Raw genomic sequence first — 24428 nt, 5'->3', positions numbered from 1 at the left:
TCACGAATGAGAAGAGTGGCAAATAGGAGAGAGGCAACATCCATCTCTGCGCTTCCTCTGTCTCCTTGGAAAAACCACCTCTTCAAAGTCTGGAAAGCTTCACCTTCATATCATAATCAGAGTGCTCATGTGGCTGCCCGCCACTGCAAGAGCATCATCTCTGCAGCCAAAGCCACTTTTATCCAGCAGACTTCTGACAAGCTCACCTCTCTCTCCAGTAGCAGTCGTGCATTGTGGTCCTTGGCAAAGTGTGTCTCCATCAAACTCTGAGAGTCATCTTTTCCTCCTATCAACCCCAATTGCTCTGTCTCCCATGATCCTAAATCCAAAGTCAACACCTTTGCCTCTCAAATTGCAGCCAACTGACTCAGTGGCATAATGGCTGGAGTGTCCATGCTGAGCCTGGGAGGTCGGTGGTTCAAACCTCAGCAGTCATACCAAAGACTTTTTTAAATGGTACATTCTGCTTCCTTACTTGATGCTCAGCATTTTATAAGGATATAGCATGGACAAACAATGCTGGGAATGCAATGGCAATCCACCCAGTATAAACTTTGCCAAGAAACTGCTTCGGCAGAACCGACACACTGTCACTCGAGTATGGTACATGTTTTAGGTACTATGGATACTCCAACGGAACTGGTGTTTTTCCTACATTCAACTCCCTCATGCCTGTCATCAAATTTTACACTCACAAAGTTTGCCAGACCCTGCTCTTCTGCGTTACCAACAAAGCCAATGGTCCAGATGGCATTCCTGCTGTTGTCATCAAACGGTACATTCCCAATTTATCCAAGTTTTTCACCCTCTCCTAGTGTACTAGAATTTATCCAACATCCTGGAAGCATGACCAAGTCTGCCCTGCCCCAAAGAAGGGTGACATGTCTGATTCTTCCAATTAGAATCAAATCACCTTGACCTCCAATGAACTCAAATCCTGCTCTCTCCACATTGATCACTAATATGGCTTCTGCAAACCTACTGGTGACCTCCTGGCCTATGTTGCCAACGAATGATCTTCGACCCTAGAGCACTTTGGAGAATGTAGAGTTGTTGTGATGGGACATCATCAAAGCCTTAGAAAGGTTCTGGCACAAAGGCTCCTGGTGAATTTCCCAATGTATCGCAGTCAACCTCAGCTCTTCTCCTGGTTTTACAGCTTCCTTGCTAGGGTGATCTCTACCTGTGTTGATGGTGTCCTCTCTGACCCAAACCACATCGATTCTGGTGTGCCTCAATGTTCCATCATCTCGTGCTCCTTTTCATCAATGACCTCACAGCGACCAACGACTCTGTCCATTCCTTTGATGATGACTCCGTCCTCCACCAGTAATAAATCTGAGATTTTCAGTGTACCTCTTTCCAGTCCCTTGTTGCCGATCACCTCTCAACTGTTGCTTCCATCAATCGTTATCTCAATCTCATCCTCCAATGAGGCTCCGACAAATTCGTCTCCTACAATCAGTCCAAGACTCAAACCCTTCTTATAATTGAGCAAGATCAACACAGTCACCCCTCCTATACTCATGCCCAGCTCCCAACTGCAGCAGTCCTCATATATCAATATGCTAGGTGTCACCATCTCCAGCAATCTCTCTTGGCAGCCTCACATCATTATTATCCTCAAATCAACCCCAATAAAATTGGTTTTGCAATTCTTCAATTTATATCTAGCAATGGAATACTGCTTCCATGCCTGGGGTAGCAGTCCTCCCCCAGTCTTCGGTATTCTGGATCACGTTCAAACCATGGCTGTCCGACTGATAAACGATCCTACTTTGTCTAGCAATCTCCAACCTTTGGCCCACCATCAAGCAGTCTCTTCCCTGTGCCTCTTCTACCAGTCATTGATCTGTCAAACTCTTGTTTCTGTCCCTCCTCTTCTTGCTATCTGCAAAAGCCATCTAGCTTCTCCTCTTCACCTTTCTTTCGGTGTTGCCCTCTTTTCCATCTGCACCAACTACCATGCATCTTTCCCCGACATTGCCCTCTCTTTGGAACAGCGTCCTCAGAAGTTTGTTCCTGACTTGTATCAACTTTCAACAATTCAAATCCCGAATCAATCGTCAATCTCATTTAATTATTACATTTTCGCCATCTCCTTTCTTTGCTTTTTCATCCAGAGGGTCCCTCTTGGTTTCTGGCCTTGACCTTTCTCATGTGGTGTTGATTTCAAAAAGAAAAGTACCCCACTGGGACTTCAGTGGTTTATAAAGAAGGTCCACCACCACATTCTCAGAGAAACTTGGGATGGACATGAAATGCTGTCTATAAGGAGTAAGCTGAGCTGTAACAATATATAATATGATACTTTATGCTCGTTTAATGCCAAAGATATTTGTGAAATTAAAGCTTTTGTCTTGAGGAAGTTGATGGAAAGTATAGATCCATGCCTTGCGAATTTTTCTGGCAATAGTGTCGTCATCGTCAGTAAGGAAGATCGTGCCTTTCATGGAGGGGTCCGATTTGCTCATCTTCACTCCGGGATCACTGAGCGAGCGGATCCGAGGGAAAGATTCTGAGGGCAAAAAAGACAGTGGTCGAGAGAGCCATTGCCAATTCAGCACAATACACACCTGCTTTCTTTCATCCCTACTGCCTCATAGTTTAAACCTAGATCCATAACTAATCTCCACACTGAAAAGCCAAAGTTGTTTAGCATCAATCTCCTTTATAAATATTCATCCCATTCCATAACTCTTTATGTCAAAGCCAATTAGCAACAATAACCAATCCCAACTCGGTACAAGTACCCATGAGAGGCTGCGGAATAGGGAATGTGGGGCCATAGCGATGGTTGAAAGACTCTGCCAAATCCTGTGCCAGCTCCAGATGAGGAGCCTGGTCTTCTCCAACTGGAACCTTGGTTGCCCTGTCGAAATTGAAAAACTACCATGGAATTGAAAAACTCGTTATCACTGCCGTATTTATTGCGGATTGCTTGCTTTACAGGTGGAAATGTCAGCATATATTGTCATTAACACAGCAGAAGCGTACGTAAGCTCATGTCATCCAAGTACACATCATTCCGAGCTGCGTTTGGACAGATCAGATTAACTTCGACAAGAAACACAGTAATTGTCAGACTGACATCAATACAACCACATAAGACCCAAACTCAAATACTCACAAACGTGACACTTCCACCAACATCATGTGTTTATGAAGTGTATAGGTCCATGTGCTGGTCTTCTCCAATCAGAATACCAACAGGTTTGTACACACCACAAAAACAATACAACACTCAAAACTTTTGTTGTTTACTTCTTTTTTTTTTTTTACGAGGAATATATATGGTATTAAACGGCCACACATGCATGTCCTGTGGTGGCGAATGGCAAGTTTCAAAACAACAAATGCATCAAATTATTAAGTATTCAACCAAAAGTCACTCGCTGCAATTCCATGTTGACATTGATTATTCCAATATAATCTTGTTGACAAGGTTAAAAACATAAATATTTGTCTGCAACTACCTGGGAAAACAGAACCCGACCACGTTTTTGGGCTTATCGAAGCTAAAGTTATGGTGAAGGAGCACAAGGTATCTCTTCGTGGAACACTTACCTGTAAAGCAGAATGTCAGCTGCTTGTAAGACGGGGTAGGTTAATCGGCCAACGTTTCCTTTAGCTGAAGACTGAGTGGAGCAAAGCAGTCGATTAGAGAAAGAACGTGCAAAGCGCATTGCAGATTGGAAAATAACAATATGCTGTTGGACAATTAAAATGGAGTAAAACTGTGGTTTGGATTCAAACTACAGTACGGTATTTGAATACACCCACTTAATTATTACAACCATTTTGATTAATCGTCGTCACACCTCATGCATCAAGAAAAAAACAAAAAAAAACAATGGGCCCACCTTCCACTGGGGAAGGCGAATAAGACGAGACGTCTGTGTGAGACATGAAAGTATCCATGCCAGATCTGTGTGTCCTGGAACCTGAAACCACCAATAAACCATCAACCGTGCAAAAGTAAGTTTGGGAAAAAACAAAAAAAACAAGCAAAGGTTTCTATCTTATTTGATATTCTCCCTTTATAAGAAAACCACGAACAACCAAACCTGGCCTCGATATTGCAAATAGTACCTGGCTGGCACAATGTCTCCTTTCCTTCTCAATCAGAAGATGTGAATACTGTTTTTGGATAGTTTGTAGATCAACTGAATTACAGACAAGAAATTATAATCCAAAACTGAGAACAAAGGAAATGAGGGAGGGAAAAAGAAAGGGAAAATGTGTTTGCCATAAGCAACTTGGATTGGAATCTCCCGCGATGAAGCCGATTCTGAGGGCCTTTCTCTCTCCAACCGCAGGCAGGTTGGTGGTCTTTCTATCTTCTACAGACTCCTCTCCGACATTGCTCCCCCCTGCTCTGTCTGTGCTCTGTCCCCCAAATATACATGCAGGACACACAATATCTGCCAGCAATCCTCTTCTGGCGAACTGCCAAAATCAACACTCTCTGCTCACCTTTACTCTTTCATTCCTCTTTACTCCCACCTATGGAACAAACTCCCACACTCTCTTCAATCCTTCTCCTCCCTCCAAGTCTTCAAAACAGCTGTTCACCACCATCTCTTATCTTCCACCATCCAAAACCTTGATCTTTTCCACCCCCGTTAAAAGACCCCAAATCTGCCTCTTTCAATCCCCAACTTCTTTCCTGAAATTCCTTGTCGTGTTCATTTGCTTTATACCATATACCCCTCCCTCCTCCCCCCAGCCCTCCCCCTTCCACAGATCTACCGACATCCCTGTTCTCTACTGTTGTTGTGCTTGTGTGTTTCCCTCTCTCTCCCCCTCTTGTCCCCTACTCCCTTCATTGTATGTTTTATGTGTCTGTGCATGTTTTCATGTTCAACGTGTTAGCTCGTACACGAGCCTCGATCCTGTATACTTTAAAAAAAAATTTTTTTTACTTCCTCAAGAATCAAGAGGGAGTCATAGTTTTGAGGGAACAGACAATTTGGTCCTACGGTAGACAAGGTTGCAAATACATAAAATCTAGGTTTAATTAACATCAAAACCCAATATTTTATTCGGCCAAAGCCGAGCAAAGCGAGGTCGAGGCCGTTATTCCTGGTACATGAAACACCCTGCAACCCATGCCTGCAGAAAACCGATTTCTTTTTGGAACACCGGCCACATTTTCCATCCAATAATCATGAAAGTTTGTTCAAAAATTATCTATGGGTCATGATTCCAATGTTGAAAGTTTTGTGTCAATCGCTCAAGTGGTTGCGGAGGAAACAAATTTAAAAGTGAATAAAGGTGAAAAGGTGAGGGCCGAGGCCGATGATCCACAACATGGCCATGATGAATTATATTGTGGATGACTATTACTTAACACCGCAGGGGAAGGGTCGAGCCCAAAATCCTGTGCTCGGTCTGGCTCCATTCACAAAATGGCAGAAATGGGCACTACACCCATGTTCAGGCCTCTAACTTTCTGGTGGCAAGCTTGTGAGAACACAAACTCCAACGGTATACTCAAGCAGGCACAGCAGAACCTGGGACGCAACCGATAAGGCAGAAAGAATCCCCACAAACCCTCTATCCGGCAGCGTGCCCCAAGAACTTGCCATCAAAGAACCAATGTTCTGCTAAAAGCACCTAATGGACTGCCCTGTGTGGCTGCAAGCAACCTACCAAGCAAGACCTAGCACTCATCACATCCATTAGATATTCAAACTTTTAAATATGCTCGTCTGAAAAACGCAAAACTGACACACACACCTGGGATTGCCGAAAGACGACAGATCGCTTGTCGAGCCCCGTGGCAAGCATCGCAGCTGCTGTGACAAAAACAGGTTTGTCTTTCCTGCAATTCTTTTGAATCTGGGCTGCCGTTACCGTGGGCATAGTCAGAGCATGAAGATCAGCGATGAAGAAAAAGCACGATGCCTCATGATCTCCCAATTTGATCTCCTCTTGGACTCCGTGTGGCAATCCATTTTTCAACGGAAAAGCGTGAGGTATGGAATTTTTTTCTCGTGTTGTATTCCCAGGAAAACGTTCTTCAAGAAGGCTTCCTGGATTCTGCAACCGAGACCAAGCCCTGAGGGCTCCAAGATAGTTGCCAAGATGAGGTATACCAGTTGGCTGAATTCCAGAAACTATACAGTGCTGTTATTAGGCGAGATAAAGAGGAGAAAAGGGTGGAATTTCATTTACTCGCGTATCCTTCATTGGGAATGCCCATCAAAACAACTTGTACTGTTAAAAGTCCTGCAATGTCTAGACAACAAAAACATCTTTCACTCTTCTTAAAAGCATCATTTCTTTTTTTCTCTCGACATAGCTGAAAGTTTGCGTTGTCACCGAAGTGCAACAGTTGTGCAAGCAGTGCCCCCTGCAGTTCATGGAAGGAACTTGTTTTGCTATAGCAAGTTTATTTCATTTTATGGCAAGGAATCTCTTCGCAGCAAGTTTGCAGGTCTCCATCTTAACATCCAACCTAAGGACTGCACACTTTGAGATGCAATGCCATGCCTGCGAAGCGACAGTCAATCGTCGGGCCGAGAATAAAATCCAGACTAGAAAGCTTGATGGTGCAGATGCTACCTCTGCAGCATATTCACAGGGGCAATAATAAATGGTGGGCTCCAAAATAAAATACCACTTACAAACGATCTCAGCGATTCTACCGACACATTAAATTAAAATTTCACATTGCTGATTAAAATAAAATAAAAGGATTTGGCAAAAATCCCATGGCAAATTTTGATCGAGATAAAACTTGTCTAAAACTGTCTGGGACACCTAAAACTGTCTGGGGATAAACTGTCTGGGGCACCTAAAACTGTCTGGGGATAAACGAGATAAAACTGTCTGGGGCACCTAATTTTACAAGCCGTTAGGTTTTGGATGCCTGGTTGGGCTCCCTCAAAATCCCATAATGAACATCAATTTTGACCCCAAATTTATGATCACCATGATCTGAGCGACAATGTTTGTGAAGTCCACTTCGTACAATGGATTATTGCCAAATTTAGAGGGACTATTAATAATAATTCTCAAGTGCACTACACACTGGCATGTGATGGGCAGGAGGAGGCGGCAAACTTGCAAATACACAAAAAAGATGTGAAAACGATTGTATGATTATGATTCCCAATTTGATGATCACGTCTGAGCCCTATCCAAAAGAAGGTATGAAGCACTACACGGGCCTGAGACACAAGGCCACTTTTAGAAACCTCGCACAATCGAAACCTACCAGTGATCATCGTTTGGGGTTTTATGTATTTGGGTGAAAATGGAGGATCTAGGTACTTCAATGATCAAGCTTGCAGAAGGTGAGTTTGGATAATTATTTCAATTAATAAGTGATCGAGGTCTAAAATCATTCTGGCATGATTTTCAAGGTTTTTGAAAATTTACTTCATTGTGGTCATCATATCAAACTCGATACTGTCCAAACACAGAAGGTGGACGGAGGTTAAGTTTTCACCCCAGTTTGGCTGTCTGTGAGCAGGCTATCTCAAAAGGTTATGGACAGCTTCTGACAAAACTTGGTGAAGAGCCGGGTCCGGATCTGGATAGTAGAATTTTCTAAGTGATTCTTCACCATTGAGAGATTGGGCCAAAACCATATATGGCACGATATCTCAAAAAGTTATCGACGGATTCGGACCAAACTTGATGGACAGGATAGTTGTGTGACAAGAACGAATTTTTCAGATCTTGGTGAAGATTGGAATCCGGATATGAGAATTATTTAATTTAGAAATTCATTCTTCACCATCGAGCGATTTGGCCAAAAATGATACACATCATGATATTTCAAAAGGTTATGGATGGATTCAGACCAAACTTGGTGGATGAGTTGGTTAGGTGACCAGAACGAGCCAATTAGATTTTAGTTAAGGTCAGGATGCAGATCCGGCCTATCAGTGGATACAAAAGGTAAATTAAAACTGCGAGTAGTGATTAATCCGGGGACCAAGACGCCCCACCCTGATTGGACAAGTGCGCGCCAGAGTCATTGACAACGGTAGCCTGGATCAGATTGTTTAAAGTTTGAACTGAATCGATCGCAAAATGAAGGAGGAGATGCATTTTAATCATTTTCATGAAATCCAATATGGCCGCCATGTCACGTGACCTGTGACGTTTATAATATGCATCCAATAAAAAGGCATACTATAATTGGTCAAAGTTTCAACTCAATCGATCAAAAAATCAGCCTCCGGTAGAATCAGGCCCCAGACATACGTGAACTTGTATTCTCGGTCTCTGGGACAACTGCCACTAATTCGTGTGCATTTACGTTTTCATTCGGGAAATCTTGGAACGTTCTCACCTGAACTCTGGTAGTAAAGAAATATGATTAATATTACGTCCAATAATACAGTACATTTGGCAGCATTTGTTGGCTGGGATATAGCCCATGACATCGGATCTGTCATGAATGAACATACAAAATTGCAGTCATACAATAACAATGGCACACAGACTTCACAAAATTATACTTAATTAGCAGTTAATGCCCCAAACATTCTCAGTATAGAGTAAAAGTTTCTCTTTGCTGTAATCACACTCCCATCACTCTCCTAAAAAACTTCAGGAGTGCGATCTTTTGCTCTCCTAGGATTTTCAAATGCGATGGTTCTGACATGAGAAGCACGTGTTTAGTAACAAAAAGAGCAAAAAACAGAAAAATATGACCGTGGGTCCTGAAGCTCATCTGGATCAGGAGCAACAATCACTCAACCCTCCCCCCCACCCCCCTCTCACAGAGCCCCTCAGACCCTGATGTTTTTCATGCCGTGAACAAACGTTGGTACATCATGGGCGATGAAAGTTGTCATCTAGTTTCATAAAAATGCCCCCCCCCCCCCTAATCACCATTGAGCACAGATTTTGATGAGGTCAATACACCTTTGTTCGACATCAGATATGCAGCTTGTGGCCAAGTTTCATAAAAATTGTGTGTAGTTTAGGAGGAGAGCACATACCTATTATGGGGGGTGGGAGTCAAACACCCCCCCCCCCTAATCACCATTAATGAGCACAGATTTTGATGAGGTCAATACACCTTTGTTCGACATCAGATATGCAGCTTGTGGCCAAGTTTCATAAAAATTGTGTGTAGTTTCGGAGGAGAGCACATACCTATTATGGGGGGCGGGAGTCAAACACCCCCACCCCCCCCCTCCTAATCACCATTAATGAGCGCAGATTTTGATGCCATTAATACACCTTTGTTCGGCATCAGATATGCAGCTGTGGCCAAGTTTCATAAAAATTTTGTGTAGTTTCGGAGGATAGCACAAACCTATTATGGGGGGCGGGAGTGAAACACCCCCACCCCCCCCCCCCCCTGATCACCATTAATGAGCGCAGATTTTGATGCTGTCAATACACCTTTGTTCGACATCAGAAATGCAGCTTGTGGCCAAGTTTCATAAAAATTTTGTGTAGTTTCGGAGGATAGCACAAACCTATTATGGGGGGCGGGAGTGAAACACCCCCCCCCCCCTCCTAATCACCATTAATGAGCGCAGATTTTGATGCCATCAATACATCTTTGTTCGGCATCAGATATGCAGCTTGTGGCCAAGTTTCATAAAAATTTTGTGTAGTTTCGGAGGATAGCACAAACCTATTATGGGGGGCGGGAGTGAAACACCCCCACCCCCCCCCCCCCTAATCACCATTAATGAGCGCAGATTTTGATGCCATCAATACACCTTTGTTCGGCATCAGATATGCAGCTTGTGGTCAAGTTTCATTAAAATTGTGTGTAGTTTCAGAGGAGAGCACATACCTATTTCGGAGGGGGTGGTTAGCAAAAACACAAACTTGTGCATTGAAAAAAAAAAAAACATTTAAATCTCTTGAATGTTGCATTCCCAAAAGGTTTTGAAGGCCCCCACGACACAGCAAATATATCATGTTTGCAGGTGTTCATATGACACGGAGAAGAGGGATATCCCTTGTTCATGCCTGGTGGGGGACGAGGAGCAAAGGAGAGCTTGTCATATATAAGCGGGGGGATAATCCCTGTTCATGTGGGGTTCGTTACCAATCAGCTTGCTATCGCTTGCCAAGCAAGCCGTTCCTTATCAACCGTTTCGTTGAAGCGCTTGCTCAAGTGCTTAAGCCACCAGGTAAATGCTCTGCGGTTTCTCTATAGTCTATGACTCGCTCGTTATCGGTTATGCCGTCCCGTATGGTTGGTGAGATCTCAATGTAAACAAGGCACGCTATCCAATACACTTTATCAGGACAAAAAGTTTATTTTCAGTCCCGTTAGCGATACACAATAGACAAAAATGTCCAACATCAAAAACGAAATCACCTTTCCAACATGTAAACTGGGCGCAGCCATATTGCTAATTCATCGGAGGAACGTCTTCTTCTTCTTCTTCTTTAAAATTGTCCAGCCTCTTCAGAGCCGCGAGGCTCTATACACGCCACGCGCTTGGACATAGGGGAGTCATAACGCAATTTCAAAATCACAAAAATGAAAATAACGACAAACGTCGATATGAAGCACAGTTTTCGGGAGAATATGCCCAATTTGTTCATAAACATAACTCACATGAAGAAAACTATCGAAGGCACTGCTACCACCAAATACATCATGGCCGACATATACCGACCAATCTATTTCAGAAGAAAATCCAAACAAATGCTTGAAGACTTTGTGGTGTAATGGTTAGAGCGTCCGCTCTGAGTCTGGGATGCCGGTGGTCGTCCAAGTCACAGCAAAGACTTTAAACATGGCACCTCTGCAAGCTTCGACAATTGCTGTGCTTTCGGTTGGCGATTAACTGATTTTGCTGAAAAATAATTTTGTGAGAGTTAAAAAAACAAAAAAAAAAACAGGCGATGTCAAACGCGTACAAGCTATGCCGTTTTTACTGCCATTTATGTTTCTTAAGATCGTTTCCTGGTGTAACAGGTTCCTCTTCTTCTTTGATATTATTGGCGTTTTCAGAGGCGTGAGGCTCTATATACGCCACGCCGCCACGCTACAACACTTGAACATGGTAATGGTATCCACGGATAAAGTTCCTTCGAGATTTCCCGCTCCCTTTGAAGAATCTTAGTACAGCTTTAAACAGAGTCGGGTGCTTTTGGTTAAACAAATTTATGATTCCCGGCCGATCCGACACTTTCATCCCCAATTCCCCATCTTTAATGTTTTGAAAAAGGCGCCGCATATAGCGAGCCATTTAAAAATAGGTGCGACATATCTTCGGAATCCCTGCAATGTTCGCATAATCCCGTAAGGTAACATCATATTCTACGAAGGATGGAATTTAGGCGACGGCGTCCGAGTCTCAACTTACAGATAGCTACCTGATCTCTCCGGACAAGCTTGGGAAGCTTTGTGTGCAGGTTGGCCTCACTAGTCTCTATTATTATTAATATTATGATCACTGCATAGTGCATAGCGATCGAGCGCGTGGGATGAAGTCACCTGACGCCATCTTGAAGCTCCCATAAAACCTGCAATGCACACGGAGCACGTGTTCTAATGTGTCAGCATTCATTCATCTATCTATAATTCCAGTAATCTCTGTACGTTTGTACGTTTGTACGTCTGTACGTCTGTACGTCTGTACGTCTGTACGTTTGTCTGTGACCGCTGTTTCTCGACAACTACCGGTCCGATATACTTGAAACTTGCCAGGTATATTGCTGGGGACCCGAGGATGTGCCTTTTCAAGGTTTGAAATTAATCGGACAAGTACTTACCGAGCTATGGCGATTTAGCCGTTCGCCGTTCGCTTTGGCGTTGCGAATGGACCAAACCATTCATGTAAATAGAGGGGGGGGGGGGGGGGGTTCTGTGGTCGTTACTGCCACGTGGTTTCAAAGTTTTTTTTTGTTGTTGTTGTTTGCACGCATGTTTTTTTGCACCCACGTACGGCCACGCCCTAGGATGTTTACACACACACACCCCTACACAAATTTTTTTTTTTTTTTTTTTTTGGCAAGGAGCGGGCACCCACGTACGGGCACGTCCTAGCTTATATATAGTACGGGCATGCCCTAGTCTATCTATAATTCCATTAATCTCTGTGTGTATGTGTGTATGTGTGTATGTGTGTATGTGTGTATGTGTGTATGTGTGTTTGTATGTTTGTCTGTGACCGCTGTTTCTCGACAACCACGGGTCCGATATACTTGAAACTTGCCAGGTATATTGCTGGGGACCCGAGGATGTGCCTTTTCAAGGTTTCATATTAATCGGACAAGTACTTACCGAGCTATGGCGATTTCTTTACCAAACACCGCAAGCCGTTCGCTTTGGACCAAACCATTTCATGTAAATAGAGGGGGGGGGTTCTGTGGTCGTTGCGAATGGACCAAACCATTCATGTAAATAGAGGGGGGGGGGTTCTGTGGTCGTTACTGCCACGTGGTTTCAAAGTTTTTTTTTGTTGTTGTTGTTTGCACGCATGTTTTTTTGCACCCACGTACGGGCACGCCCTAGGATGTTTACACACACACACCCCTACACAAATTTTTTTTTTTTTTTTTTTTTGGCAAGGAACGGGCACCCACGTACGGGCACGTCCTAGCTTATATATAGTACGGGCATGCCCTAGTCTATCTATAATTCCACTAATCTCTGTGTGTGTGTATGTTTGTTTGTGACCGCTGTTTCTCGACAACCACGGGTCCGATATACTTTAAACTTGCCAGGTATATTGCTGGGGACCCGAGGATGTGCCTTTTCAAGGTTTCATATTAATCGGACAAGTAGTTACCGAGCTATGGCGATTTATCCGTTCGCCGTTCGCTTTGGCGTTGCGAATGGACCAAACCATTTCATGTAAATAGAGGGGGGGGGGGGGTTCTGTGGTCGTTGCGAATGGACCAAACCATTTCATGTAAATAGAGGGGGGGGGGGATTGTCACTGTACTCGCAAGCCGTTCGCCGTTCGCTTTGGCGTTGCGAATGGACCAAACCATTTCATGTAAATAGAGGGGGGGGGGGGGGGGGGGGGATATAATTTTAGATATATATATAGTACGGGCATATATATAGTACGGGCATGCCCTAGTCAGTCAAATGCCAGCTTGTGCGTCGATAAATTGCACAAAACAGACAATTCCGTGGATGGGGAAAAGGCATTTAATCTGTAAGTCATTATTACCCTGCCCTGGGGTTGGGCTGGTTTAAGCGGGATCGGTTGCATACATATGTCGTACATACTATGAATTTTGGGTAGGGGCATATATAGATCCAGGTTGATTTGCATCTGTGGGTGCTCCGATGTCGTGAAGAAGAAGAACCATTTCGATGTACAGTAAGTCAGGGACCTGTCTAGCCCGGTTTGTCGGATTAAGTGTATATCTGTGATCATACAAGGATGATCGTGTGATAGGTGGGATTATGCTAACTCCCCGGTATGTCAAACCTGTGATCATTCCGGTATGTCAAACCTGTGATCATTCCGGTGTCCCGTATGGCAATGCACATCACATACATTAGTTAGCCCTATTAGCGCACACATTAATAAATACTCCCCCCTCACAATGACTGACCGGAAGAACAAACAGGAAGCGGCCGCGCACAACGCCGGCATGAAGACAGACATCGCACAGGCAGGCCGGGAACCACACCCAGGAACGCTCGTGACTGGCCGGGGGGAGGGGCGAGCAAGAAACAGAGCACTGATTGGAGAGGAAGAAAGATGAAGGACGTGCCACGCTGATTGGCCACCGACCAATGATGCAACACCAAAGGCGCGAAGCGCTCGGCCAATCAGTGAGGAAGGCGCGAAAGGCGAGGAAGAAGCGACGTGCTGATTGTGGGGGGGTAGCGCCAGTGACGTGAGGAGGGCGCGAAAGACTCTCTGGATGTGACGGGCTGATTGGAAGGAAAGCACCAGTGACGTCACACCACGTCTGATAAAGGTGAGCGGAGACGGACATTTTCTCTCTTCCCTCTTCGCCTTTGCCTCTTCACCTCTGCCTATCTCTTCCTGCCTTCCCACGTTGGAGGCCCTTTCCTTTCTCCTCCTGTTGCCCTTTGTACGTTCCTGTGCCGTCGGACCTCTCATCTTGGTTCCGGACAAGGGAGCGACTCCGCGTGGACGAGTCAGGGCACGGCCGGAGGAGCGAGCTGCACGTGACCCGTTCGAAAAGCGCGGAGGGCCGGTGGTACGCCAGCAAACAGGACCAAGCGGTTCGCACCGACCAGAGCCGCGTCGGTCAGAGCCTGACCATCCTTGACGAGGACACACACTGCAGACAGATAAGACGCACCACGCAGAACCACAACGTTTATTTTATTTATCCCTCCATTTGTCTTGTATTTGAAATGAGGTGTGGGGACGTCCCGATATAGGGGTTTAGTTTTTACCGGGGCGTTTCTTTGTTCTCGGAGTCCGGCAATAAAGCCTCGTTTATTTTTGCACATAATTTCCGTCTCTGTGAGTTTCTTTTCAAAGAGTGAAGACATCGTCGAGGCCACTCACCTAAGGGATTTTGCAAGTATCGCGCTCCGCATGACGTCTTCTTGTTTTTTATATTAATGTTATTTAATTTGTGATTGGAGTAATGCTGTTTGGAATGAAAAAAGAGATATCACGTTCAAGTGAATGACGAAATGCCGTGACGGTTTCTACTTTCTAAACGTGAATTCGTGGATCGCCATATGCAGATTCACCATTGACTGGGTATGGAACACACGTACCTGTTTGTTTGCGAACGGGTACTGTTACGTGCTCCTCCCCAAACCCCGGTCACGGTGTACCTCCGAGCCCCGAGAGGAGTCATGGCAGAAAGATGTGTTATTCTGTATGCCAAGGATCAATGGTGAAACCACACCAATTGTCACCAACAAACAAGTATTGTATTAAGGTCACACAAGAATAACGGTACAGTAACAATATTTATCAAAAGTACAATCAAAAATATCATTCCTATGATGGTACCATCAGGTTAGTACAATATAAGTCACTGTGCTCCAAGTGAGCGAAAAGAAGAACATTCCCCAATGTCTCTATTCCGGCATCAAGCCAAAGTCGATTCCGGCTTCAAGCCAAAGTCGATCCACTCCAGAGATCGTCCGTACGATGTCGTATCGAGACCAGAATCCCGTTGGGTTGACAGTTACACTGCCAAAGATGGGCGACGGTGTCCTCGAGAAGCGACGGGGAAATCACACTTTCAGGTATGGACGTTTGACGGCTCTCAATCGGCGAACCGCAGATTTCCCACTCAAAAGCCACGTTACACACACACACACCAAATTAACTTCTGGATGTGGTGAAAATGGTTGAAGCGAAGTGAAAAACCTTGAGCGATGCGCAAAGCACGTGAGTCAAAGTGGCCGACGGCCCGTTCTCGAGGCGTAACGGCACTACGATGATTCTCCTCGGAATCAACCGCAAAACCTGACATGCAGGTTGATCGGTCACAGCGATAACTCTGTCGCAGGAATCCCTTTCCTGGGAAACCCAAAGTTCACTCGTCACCCTCGTTCGCCAATCGTTTGCTCCAGACCTCGAAGCAGCTCGGCTTCTTGTCCGGCTCACTCGCTCCGCCTTCTCTTCCTCCTCTTCCTCTTCGTCGTCGTCCGGTTCCGGTTTCATTTAATACATTAACTTTTTTACCTTTTGAAAATAGTAATCTCTATCTCCCTTAAACGACAATAATAATAGCACATGGAATCAAAAATGTTTACAGTGGATGAAAACCACAACAACGGAAGTGACGAATCTGTAACGGTACGTTTTTCCATGGAAGTCCTTCACGAACTTGCTGTCCATGTCTGATGTGCGACTGAAGGTGCTACAGGAATGTGGAATTTATTGGTTTCATGCTTTAGCATTCGCCGTTTCTGTATTGTCTGTTTGCTTCTGGCCTCCCAGACACGTCAGGTGGGTCGACGACAACCGTTGACTACCTGATGGTGTGTAGGCGAGATAGGGGGCACCTCCGGGACACAAAGGTGATCCCGGGGGAGGAGGCTGTTTCACAGCACCACTTGGTTGTCTGCGACATAAGGGTGAAAGGCGCGAGGAGAGCTCGGCGGGTGAAGTACCAACCGAGAATGAAGGTGTGGAGGTTGAAAGAGGTGACAGTAAGGGAGGCATTAAAAGAGAGGCTGAGTAGGGTAGAGGATGATGTGGTTGAGCTTGAAAGTGGTTGGATGTCAATGAAAGCTAGTCTGTTGGGAGCCGTTGGTGATGTATGTGGATGGACAAAAGGACCACCGAGGCACTCGGAAACATGGTGGTGGGATGATGAAGTTGGAAAGAGGATTGACGAGAAGAGGAAGAAGTTCAAGGAGTGGCAGAAGGCGAAGGGTACGGGAGCAGAAACAGCAGAGCATGAAAGTTATAAGGCAGGCAAGAAGTCTGCAAAGAAAGAGGTAGCAAAGGCGCAGGAGGCATGTAGGAAAATGTTCGGAGAATGCTTGGATTCGGAAGAGGGTCAGAGAGCAGTATTCAGGATTGCAAAGCAGATAGCGAAAGAGAGGTGTGATGTGATGGGGGTGAATTGCTTGAAGGACGAAGTGGGACAAATCGTTGTGGACCCAGATGGAATTAAAGGAAGATGGAAAAAATATATGGAAATGCTGTTGAATACAGAGAATGAATGGGATGGCAACATCGAGAGTAACCCAGTTTTAGGAACGGCAGAGAAGATAACTGAGAAGGAAGTTGAGGAAGTGATAAAAGCAATGAAGAGTAGAAAAGTGGGAGGGCCGACGGGAGTTGTGGGAGATATGTTGAAGGCAGCAGGAAGTTAGGGTGTGAAGAGAATGACAGAGATCTGTAATCTGGTGGTGAAAGAAGGCCACATTCCAGTGGATTGGGAACTGAGTGCCCTCGTCCCTCTATACAAGAGGAAAGTTGACCCTCTGGAGTGTGGCTCGTACCAAGCGATAAAGTTATTGGAGCATGGAATGAAGGTATTGGAAAGGGTGTTGGAGAGGAGGATAAGGAAGAAAGTGAAGATCGACGAAATGCAGCTTGGATTTATGCCAGGAAGAGGAACGACAGACGTGCTTTTTATTGTGAGGCAGTTGCAGGAGAAGTACATGGAGAAGAGGAAGAAGTTGTTTCTTGGGTTTGTTGATCTGGAGAAAGCATTCGATAGGGTTCCACGCAAAGTATTGACATGGGCATTGAGGAAGTTAGGAGTGGAGGAATGGTTGATCAGAGCAGTGATGGCAATGTACAAAAGAGCGCGCACAGCTGTAAGGACGAAGGACGGGAACAGTGGTGAGTTTGAGGTGAAGGTGGGAGTGCATCAGGGGTCGGTACAAAGTCCACTACTATTTGTAGCTGTGATGGAGGTGCTGGCTCAGAACGTAAAGGAGGGTTTACCGTGGGAGTTGTTGTATGCAGATGATCTGGTGTTGATTGCAGAAAGTATGAATGGACTGAAGGAAAAGATGAACAAGTGGAAGGAATGTATGGAGACAAATGGTCTGAAGGTGAATATCGGAAAGGCGAAGGTGATGGCAAGTGGTAAAGCATGTGGTGAGGTGGAAAGAACTGGGAAGTGGCCCTGTGCTGTGTGCCGGAAGGATGTCGGAGTGAACTCCATTCAATGTACAATGTGCGCTGAGTGGGTTCATCAAAAATGTAGTGGTCTGAGAGGGTCATTAACCAGTGTGGCAGCTACATTCAAATGTAAGGTGTGCACAGAGGGAGCTGCAGATGGAGGAAATGTTGAGTTGGATCTTCGAGACGGCGTGAAGCTGGAAGGTGTGAAAACATTTTGCTGCCTCAGAGACATGCTGAATGGAGAAGGTGGATCAGACTCGGCAACGGTTGCTGGAGTGAGATGTGCATGGAAGAAGTTTCGGGAATTGAGTGGCGTGCTGATGAGGAGGGGAGTGTCGTTGAAGTTGAAGGGAAAGGTGCATGCTGCATGTGTGAGAAGTGTTATGATTTATGGGAGCGAGACATGGGTAATGAACGTAGAGCAGCAACGAAGGTTGGAAAGGGTGGAAATGCGAATGGTTCGATGGACGTGCGGAGTATCGTTGAGAGAGAGGAAGACAAATGATGAATTGCGAAAGATGATGGGAATAGAGCCTGTGATTGATGGTGTGAAGAGGAACAGGTTGAGATGGTTTGGTCATGTGTTGAGGAAGGATGAAAGTGACTGGTTGAGAAGAGTGATGGAAATGAATGTAGAAGGAAGTAGATGACGGGGAAGACCGAGAAAGACTTGGCTAAAGATGGTGGAAGAAGAAATGCGGGCAAGGGGGTTAACAAGGAGAGATGCAGAAAATAGGGCAAGATGGAGAAGATTGTCATGGGGCCCGCAAGGCTAACCCCCGCTCTAGCAGGGAAAATGGCCTTAAAATGCATGTTGTTGTTGTTTGTTGTTTCTTCTGGCCTCCCACCCGTGCATAGCACGGGTACCTCACTCGTGTTCAAATACAAGGTATTAAGATTACATTACTAAGATGTAAGATCTTGTTCTCCCGCTCTCTTTATCATATGTTTTATGTTTTGTGTGTCAGTTTGTCTTTTTGTGATCAATGTTAGCTCTCACACGAGCCTCGACCTTGCATCCAAAAAAGAAAAAAAAAGAAAAAGACAACAAACGCGATCAAGGAGATGTATCATTGCACTTCTGCTGTTGTCCTCGCACCTGATGGGCCAACTCGGGTATTTGACTTCACTGCGGGAGCGCTGCAAGGTGACACTCTTGCACCTTTCTTATTACCCTGTAGTGCAATAAAACTGCGCCATGGGGTCAAAAAATTGCAACAGAATTGCCGTTTTCACAATGCATTTCCATAAGGTCCTCGTATGAACATACTAAAAGTTGAGAAAGATCCAGCCGGAGGAAATATGAGAAAATTTGTTTTTTCAAAATGGCCTCCAAAATTGACTAAATTATTGTAAAATGTTATAAAAACAGAAGATTCTGTTGCAAAAATAGATAGCAGTGTGATGTTTTATATGTCAGATCATGTGTCTAGACTTGTACTTTGCTTTATGTATTCACTTATTAACGCACAGGTTGTAAACCTGGTGCGTTATAGCGTTTGCCTGGGAATTTCTGTCTCTCCAAAAGTGAAGCTCCGTTTCTGTCGCTCAGATGTGTAGCCAGTTTCTGTCGCTCAGATGTGTAAACATGACGTCATCAAATCTATATTTAGGCTAACCATGGGCTACCCCTTTGGCTGGTACGCGGCCGCTCGCTAGTACATAATATAGGATATATTTGTTACAAGCGGGGTCACCCGTGGGAATCCCACGGGCATGGATGTGTGTGACATTTCGACATATTGAGTTAGATGCTGCACCTGCACATTCAGTTATATAAAATGGTTACTGGCAATAATTGATCACATCCACAAATGATGTAATCCACACAATTTATGTACTTTACATAACGTTAATAGGAATACATACATGCCCGTGTAGATGGGAAATACAGTTTGTTTGAAAGAAATCACAAATATCAGAAGAAAGTTTTAAAAATTTAGAACTATTCTCACTCAGAGTTAAACATCACCGTAATATTATGCGGTTGCTTCAACGTTTTCGTTGAATTATATGTCATCATTGTGAGATTTTTTTGGAATTTTTTTTTTTGAAATGAGATTTTTAGGCAAAACGGCAAAAAAGCATCAGAACAGCTGTGAAACAACATCAAAACAGCAGATGTTATGTTTTTAGGATATATAGGATATATGTTATATGATATAGGATATATATAGGATAGGTTATAGGATATATATGTTATAGGATAGGAATATAGGACCCAAATGACCCAGAGGACCCAAATGACCCAGAGGACCCAAATGACCCAGAGGACCCAAATGACCCAGAGGACCCAAATGAACCAGAGGACCCAAATGACCCAAATGACCCAAATGACCCAGAGGACCCAAATGACCCAGAGGACCCAAATGACCCAGAGGACCCAAATGACCCAGAGGACCCAAATGACCCAGAGGACCCAAATGACCCAGAGGACCCAAATGACCCAAATGACCCAGAGGACCCAAATGACCCAGAGGACCCAGAGGACCCAAATGACCCAGAGGACCCAAATGACCCAGAGGACCCAAATGACCCAGAGGACCCAAATGACCCAGAGGACCCAAATGACCCAGAGGACCCAAATGACCCAGAGGACCCAAATGACCCAGAGGACCCAAATGACCCAGAGGACCCAAATGACCCAGAGGACCCAAATGACCCAGAGGACCCAGAGGACCCAGAGGACCCAAATGACCCAGAGGACCCAAATGACCCAGAGGACCCAGAGGACCCAGAGGACCCAAATGACCCAGAGGACCCAGAGGACCCAGAGGACCCAGAGGACCCAAATGACCCAGAGGACCCAGAGGACCCAAATGACCCAGAGGCCCCAAATGACCCAGAGGCCCCAAATGACCCAGAGGCCCCAAATGACCCAGAGGACCCAAATGACCCAGAGGACCCAAATGACCCAGAGGACCCAAATGACCCAGAGGACCCAAATGACCCAGAGGACCCAAATGACCCAGAGGACCCAAATGACCCAGAGGACCCAAATGACCCAGAGGACCCAAATGACCCAGAGGACCCAAATGACCCAGAGGACCCAAATGACCCAGAGGACCCAAATGACCCAGAGGACCCAAATGACCCAGAGGACCCAAATGACCCAGAGGACCCAAATGACCCAGAGGACCCAAATGACCCAGAGGACCCAAATGACCCAGAGGACCCAAATGACCCAGAGGACCCAAATGACCCAGAGGACCCAAATGACCCAGAGGACCCAAATGACCCAGAGGACCCAAATGACCCAGAGGACCCAAATGACCCAGAGGACCCAAATGACCCAGAGGACCCAAATGACCCAGAGGACCCAAATGACCCAAATGACCCAGAGGACCCAGAGGACCCAAATGACCCAGAGGACCCAGAGGACCCAGAGGACCCAGAGGACCCAGAGGACCCAAATGACCCAGAGGACCCAAATGACCCAGAGGACCCAAATGACCCAGAGGACCCAAATGACCCAGAGGACCCAAATGACCCAAATGACCCAGAGGACCCAAATGACCCAGAGGACCCAAATGACCCAGAGGACCCAAATGACCCAGAGGACCCAAATGACCCAGAGGACCCAAATGACCCAGAGGACCCAAATGACCCAGAGGACCCAAATGACCCAGAGGACCCAAATGACCCAGAGGACCCAAATGACCCAGAGGACCCAAATGACCCAGAGGACCCAAATGACCCAGAGGACCCAAATGACCCAAATGACCCAGAGGACCCAGAGGACCCAGAGGACCCAGAGGACCCAGAGGACCCAGAGGACCCAGAGGACCCAGAGGACCCAAATGACCCAGAGGACCCAAATGACCCAGAGGACCCAGAGGACCCAGAGGACCCAAATGACCCAGAGGACCCAAATGACCCAGAGGACCCAAATGACCCAAATGACCCAGAGGACCCAAATGACCCAGAGGACCCAAATGACCCAGAGGACCCAAATGACCCAGAGGACCCAAATGACCCAGAGGACCCAAATGACCCAGAGGACCCAAATGACCCAGAGGACCCAAATTCTATGTATGTTTCTATGATGATGTATGTTTTGGTGAAAGTACATAATGTGAATACTAGTAGCAATTTTACAAAAACCATGGCATAATTTCAAATCTTGACCCGAGATGATAATTATGCTACATCATAATTTCCATGTGCCAACCTGGGCGGAATCCAAGTGGATTCACTTGACTTGTTTAATATGTGTGACCTTGGTTTTCAAAATGTCCACCAAAATGGCCGAACTTTCCAAATCGGAAGCAATCGTAAATTGGTCATGTTTATAGTCTTTTCAGATTAACTGCAGACTTAAAATTAAATATAAAACTTATATGTAAATCTAAAACTTAAAACTCTGTTTTGTTTTTTTGTTGTTGTTTTTGCTAGAAGATTGGTACTGTGGCGGACACAATGCCAGCGGGTCATAATTCCGCGCACCAGTGGGTGACGCGAGCGACCGGACGTGGAAGCAAGGTTCAGGCCATGCCCGGAGCAAAGGAGTCATGAGGCTCAGGGTTGAACTGTAATACATGCCCCGCCTTTCGGCCGACCGGCCACGCCCGAGGGCAAGGCGTGGCCTCGGGACATATACGCGGGCTCGAAAGTCGAGCCCGCCCAGTGCTTAGTGCTTACGTGCAAGCATGGAATAAAGTGTTTGGTTTTGTTCAACGCGTGGTGGCCTACTTTCTTGTCAAACGAGATGTGCAACTACTGTCGGTCTCTGTTTTTCACGGTCTTTTCACCCATACTCCCTTGTTTTAAAATCTCAAAAAAAAAAAAAAAAAAAATTTTCCTTCCCTGTTCTTATCCGCTTGTACGTTCTTATTTGTTCTTTCGTTCTTCGTTCTTTTGCTCTTTCGTTCTTCGTTATTTGTTCTTTCGTTCTTCGACCACGTTGTTCGAGATCACGTGATCAAGTTGTTAATACATGTTTCATCTGCCCCTGAAGAACTTTATTATTATGTCATATTCTATAACACTTTTTTCTACTTCTTCTATAAAAGGATGCTTTCGACTTGCTCACCAATTCTATTCATTCAAAAAAAAAATTCCATCTCTTACAGTGCATCTTTCATTCATTCCCTAAACTCTCCAGAACTCCACCCATCCTTCAGCGTCCTCAAACGTATTTTTGACTCGAATGTCAAGAAACTCATTTTGCAATAAATGTTCGTTTCCCATAAATCGTACACTTTTCAAAATCCAATCTCACCCCTCCCCTCCAAATCTTCCCCATCACCCATCTCTGTCAAATCTTCCCCCTTGCCCTTCCCCCCCAAATCTTCCCAAACACCCATCCCTTTCAAATCTCCCCCCCTGCCCCTTCCCTCCTAAACTCCCCCCACACCCCTCCCCTCCGAGACTCTCCCTCATTCCTCCCCTCCTAGACTCCCCTCTCACCCCTCCTCCTCAAAGCGTCCTCCCCGCTTCTGCCCCCTTCCAACTTTCACCTTCATCTTCCTCAACCTTCTGCCTCACTCTTCTCCCTCCTCAAATAACACCTCACTGCGCCTCACCCAAACACCATCAAACCTTTTGTCCGCCCCATTCTTCCCTTTCTCCAAGCTATTCTGTAATCTCTGACACACCTGCAACAGCTCTCCCTACCTCTTCCTCCTCTTCCACATCCTGCCCTACCGCTCCCCCCTCCCCTGTTCTGTATCCGATGCTCCCCCTTCCTCTTCCTTAACAGTATGGACCTCAAACATCCGGGGCCTTCGCTCAAACTTAACTGATCTCTCCATACAGGTTGCTTCTGACAAACCAGACGTGATCTGCTGAACAGAAACCTTCCTCCTTCATGATGTCTCTGATTCCTTGGTATCTCTCCCAGGTTACTCCCTCCTCCGGTATGATAGACCTGAGCCTCGTTCTGGAGGTGGGGTTGCTATCTTTATAAAAAACTCTCTTCCTCACTCGCCCTGCACTGCCCTCTCTCCACCTCACCCCCAGGAATACCTTTGGCTACGGCTTCCCCTTCGCTCCCACCTTTTGTTCATATGCGTGTTGTACCGTCCACCAAACAGTGATGACTCCATCTACATCTCGCTGTCTGATAATATGGACCAACTTCTATCTACCCATCCCAACTCTCTCTTCCTCATATGTGGTGATTTCAATTGTCACCATGCCAGTTGGCTGGGTGTGGGTACCTCTCTCACCAGCCATGGCTCTTCAGCAAAGGACTTCTGTGACTCACTGGGACTGACACAATCTGTCAATTTCCCAACCCGGATCTCAGTCAACGGAGAATCTTCTCTTCTGGACTTGGTTATGACTAACTTCCCTGAAAATGTCTGCTGCTCTTCTTCTGCTCCAATCGGCTCTTCTGATCATGTGCTTGTTAAAGTGGACATCTCTCTGACCATTTTCAGAGAGCCTCCTCAGCGTCGACGAGTCTGGCATTTCACTCAGGCCAACTGGCACGGTCTTCAAGCAGCCATCAATCATCTGGACTGGTCTCCCATCTCTACTGCCTCTGACATCAACTCATCCTGGGAATTCTTCCAAAGTAAATTGCTCTCTCTCATGCACAGTTTTATCCCTTCTTGTCTTCAGTTGTCATACCCTTCCTCCCGTCCATGGTACACGGAATCTTGTGGTGAGGCTATTGCCCAGAAACAACTTGCTTTCGTCTCCTGGAAAGCAAATCCAACGGAAGGAAATCTCATTTCCTTTCACAAAGCCCGAAACAAGTGTGTGTCCACACTCAGGAGAGCCAGGAAACAATATCTCTCCGTCCTCAGGACCGAACTCTCTTATCTGTCTCCCTCTTCGAAATTCTGGTGGCGTCTGGTAAAATCTGTTTCTGGTGTTTGTTCCCCCTCCATCCCCTCCCTCACCTCAAACTGCTACACAGCTGATTCCGCACGTGAAAAAGCTGAATGCCTCAACTCAGTGTTTGCCTCTAAATCTTGTGTC

At 45.7% G+C, this 24428-nt stretch overlaps 1 protein-coding gene and 1 long non-coding RNA gene across 6 annotated transcripts in view; one reads left to right on the top strand and one right to left on the bottom strand.

Moving 5' to 3' along the window:
- WARS2 (tryptophanyl tRNA synthetase 2, mitochondrial) overlaps positions 1 to 10913 on the bottom strand; it is a 61946-nt gene extending 51033 nt beyond the window's left edge. For 2 of the 5 annotated variants that reach the window (XM_068115052.2, XM_068115051.2), the window contains exons 1-6: positions 10313 to 10452; positions 5743 to 6132; positions 3864 to 3944; positions 3568 to 3638; positions 2754 to 2872; positions 2394 to 2518 (exon numbers count right to left, since the gene is read on the bottom strand). In XM_068115052.2, the coding sequence (XP_067971153.2) occupies positions 2394 to 2518; positions 2754 to 2872; positions 3568 to 3638; positions 3864 to 3944; positions 5743 to 6132; positions 10313 to 10342 (816 nt within the window). In that variant the 5' untranslated portion in view covers positions 10343 to 10452. Of the gene's footprint in view, positions 1 to 2393; positions 2519 to 2753; positions 2873 to 3567; positions 3639 to 3863; positions 3945 to 5742; positions 6133 to 9778; positions 9958 to 10312; positions 10453 to 10555 lie in introns of those variants that run through there. The other 3 variants (XM_078779390.1, XM_068115050.2, XM_078779391.1) reach the window with 3 other exon arrangements.
- Positions 10914 to 10979: 66 nt separating this feature from the next.
- LOC137428178 (uncharacterized) lies at positions 10980 to 22169 on the top strand. The gene is made up of 3 exons (XR_010984647.2): positions 10980 to 11006; positions 18467 to 18645; positions 21894 to 22169. It is a non-coding gene; the product is annotated as an uncharacterized LOC137428178 (long non-coding RNA).
- The last annotated feature ends 2259 nt before the right edge of the window (positions 22170 to 24428 follow it).

The sequence above is a fragment of the Myxine glutinosa genome, chromosome 5, assembly GCF_964187855.1.
Source record: "Myxine glutinosa chromosome 5, kmMyxGlut1.1, whole genome shotgun sequence".
NCBI lineage: Eukaryota > Metazoa > Chordata > Myxini > Myxiniformes > Myxinidae > Myxine > Myxine glutinosa.
This window is presented reverse-complemented; position numbering and strand designations above follow the sequence as displayed.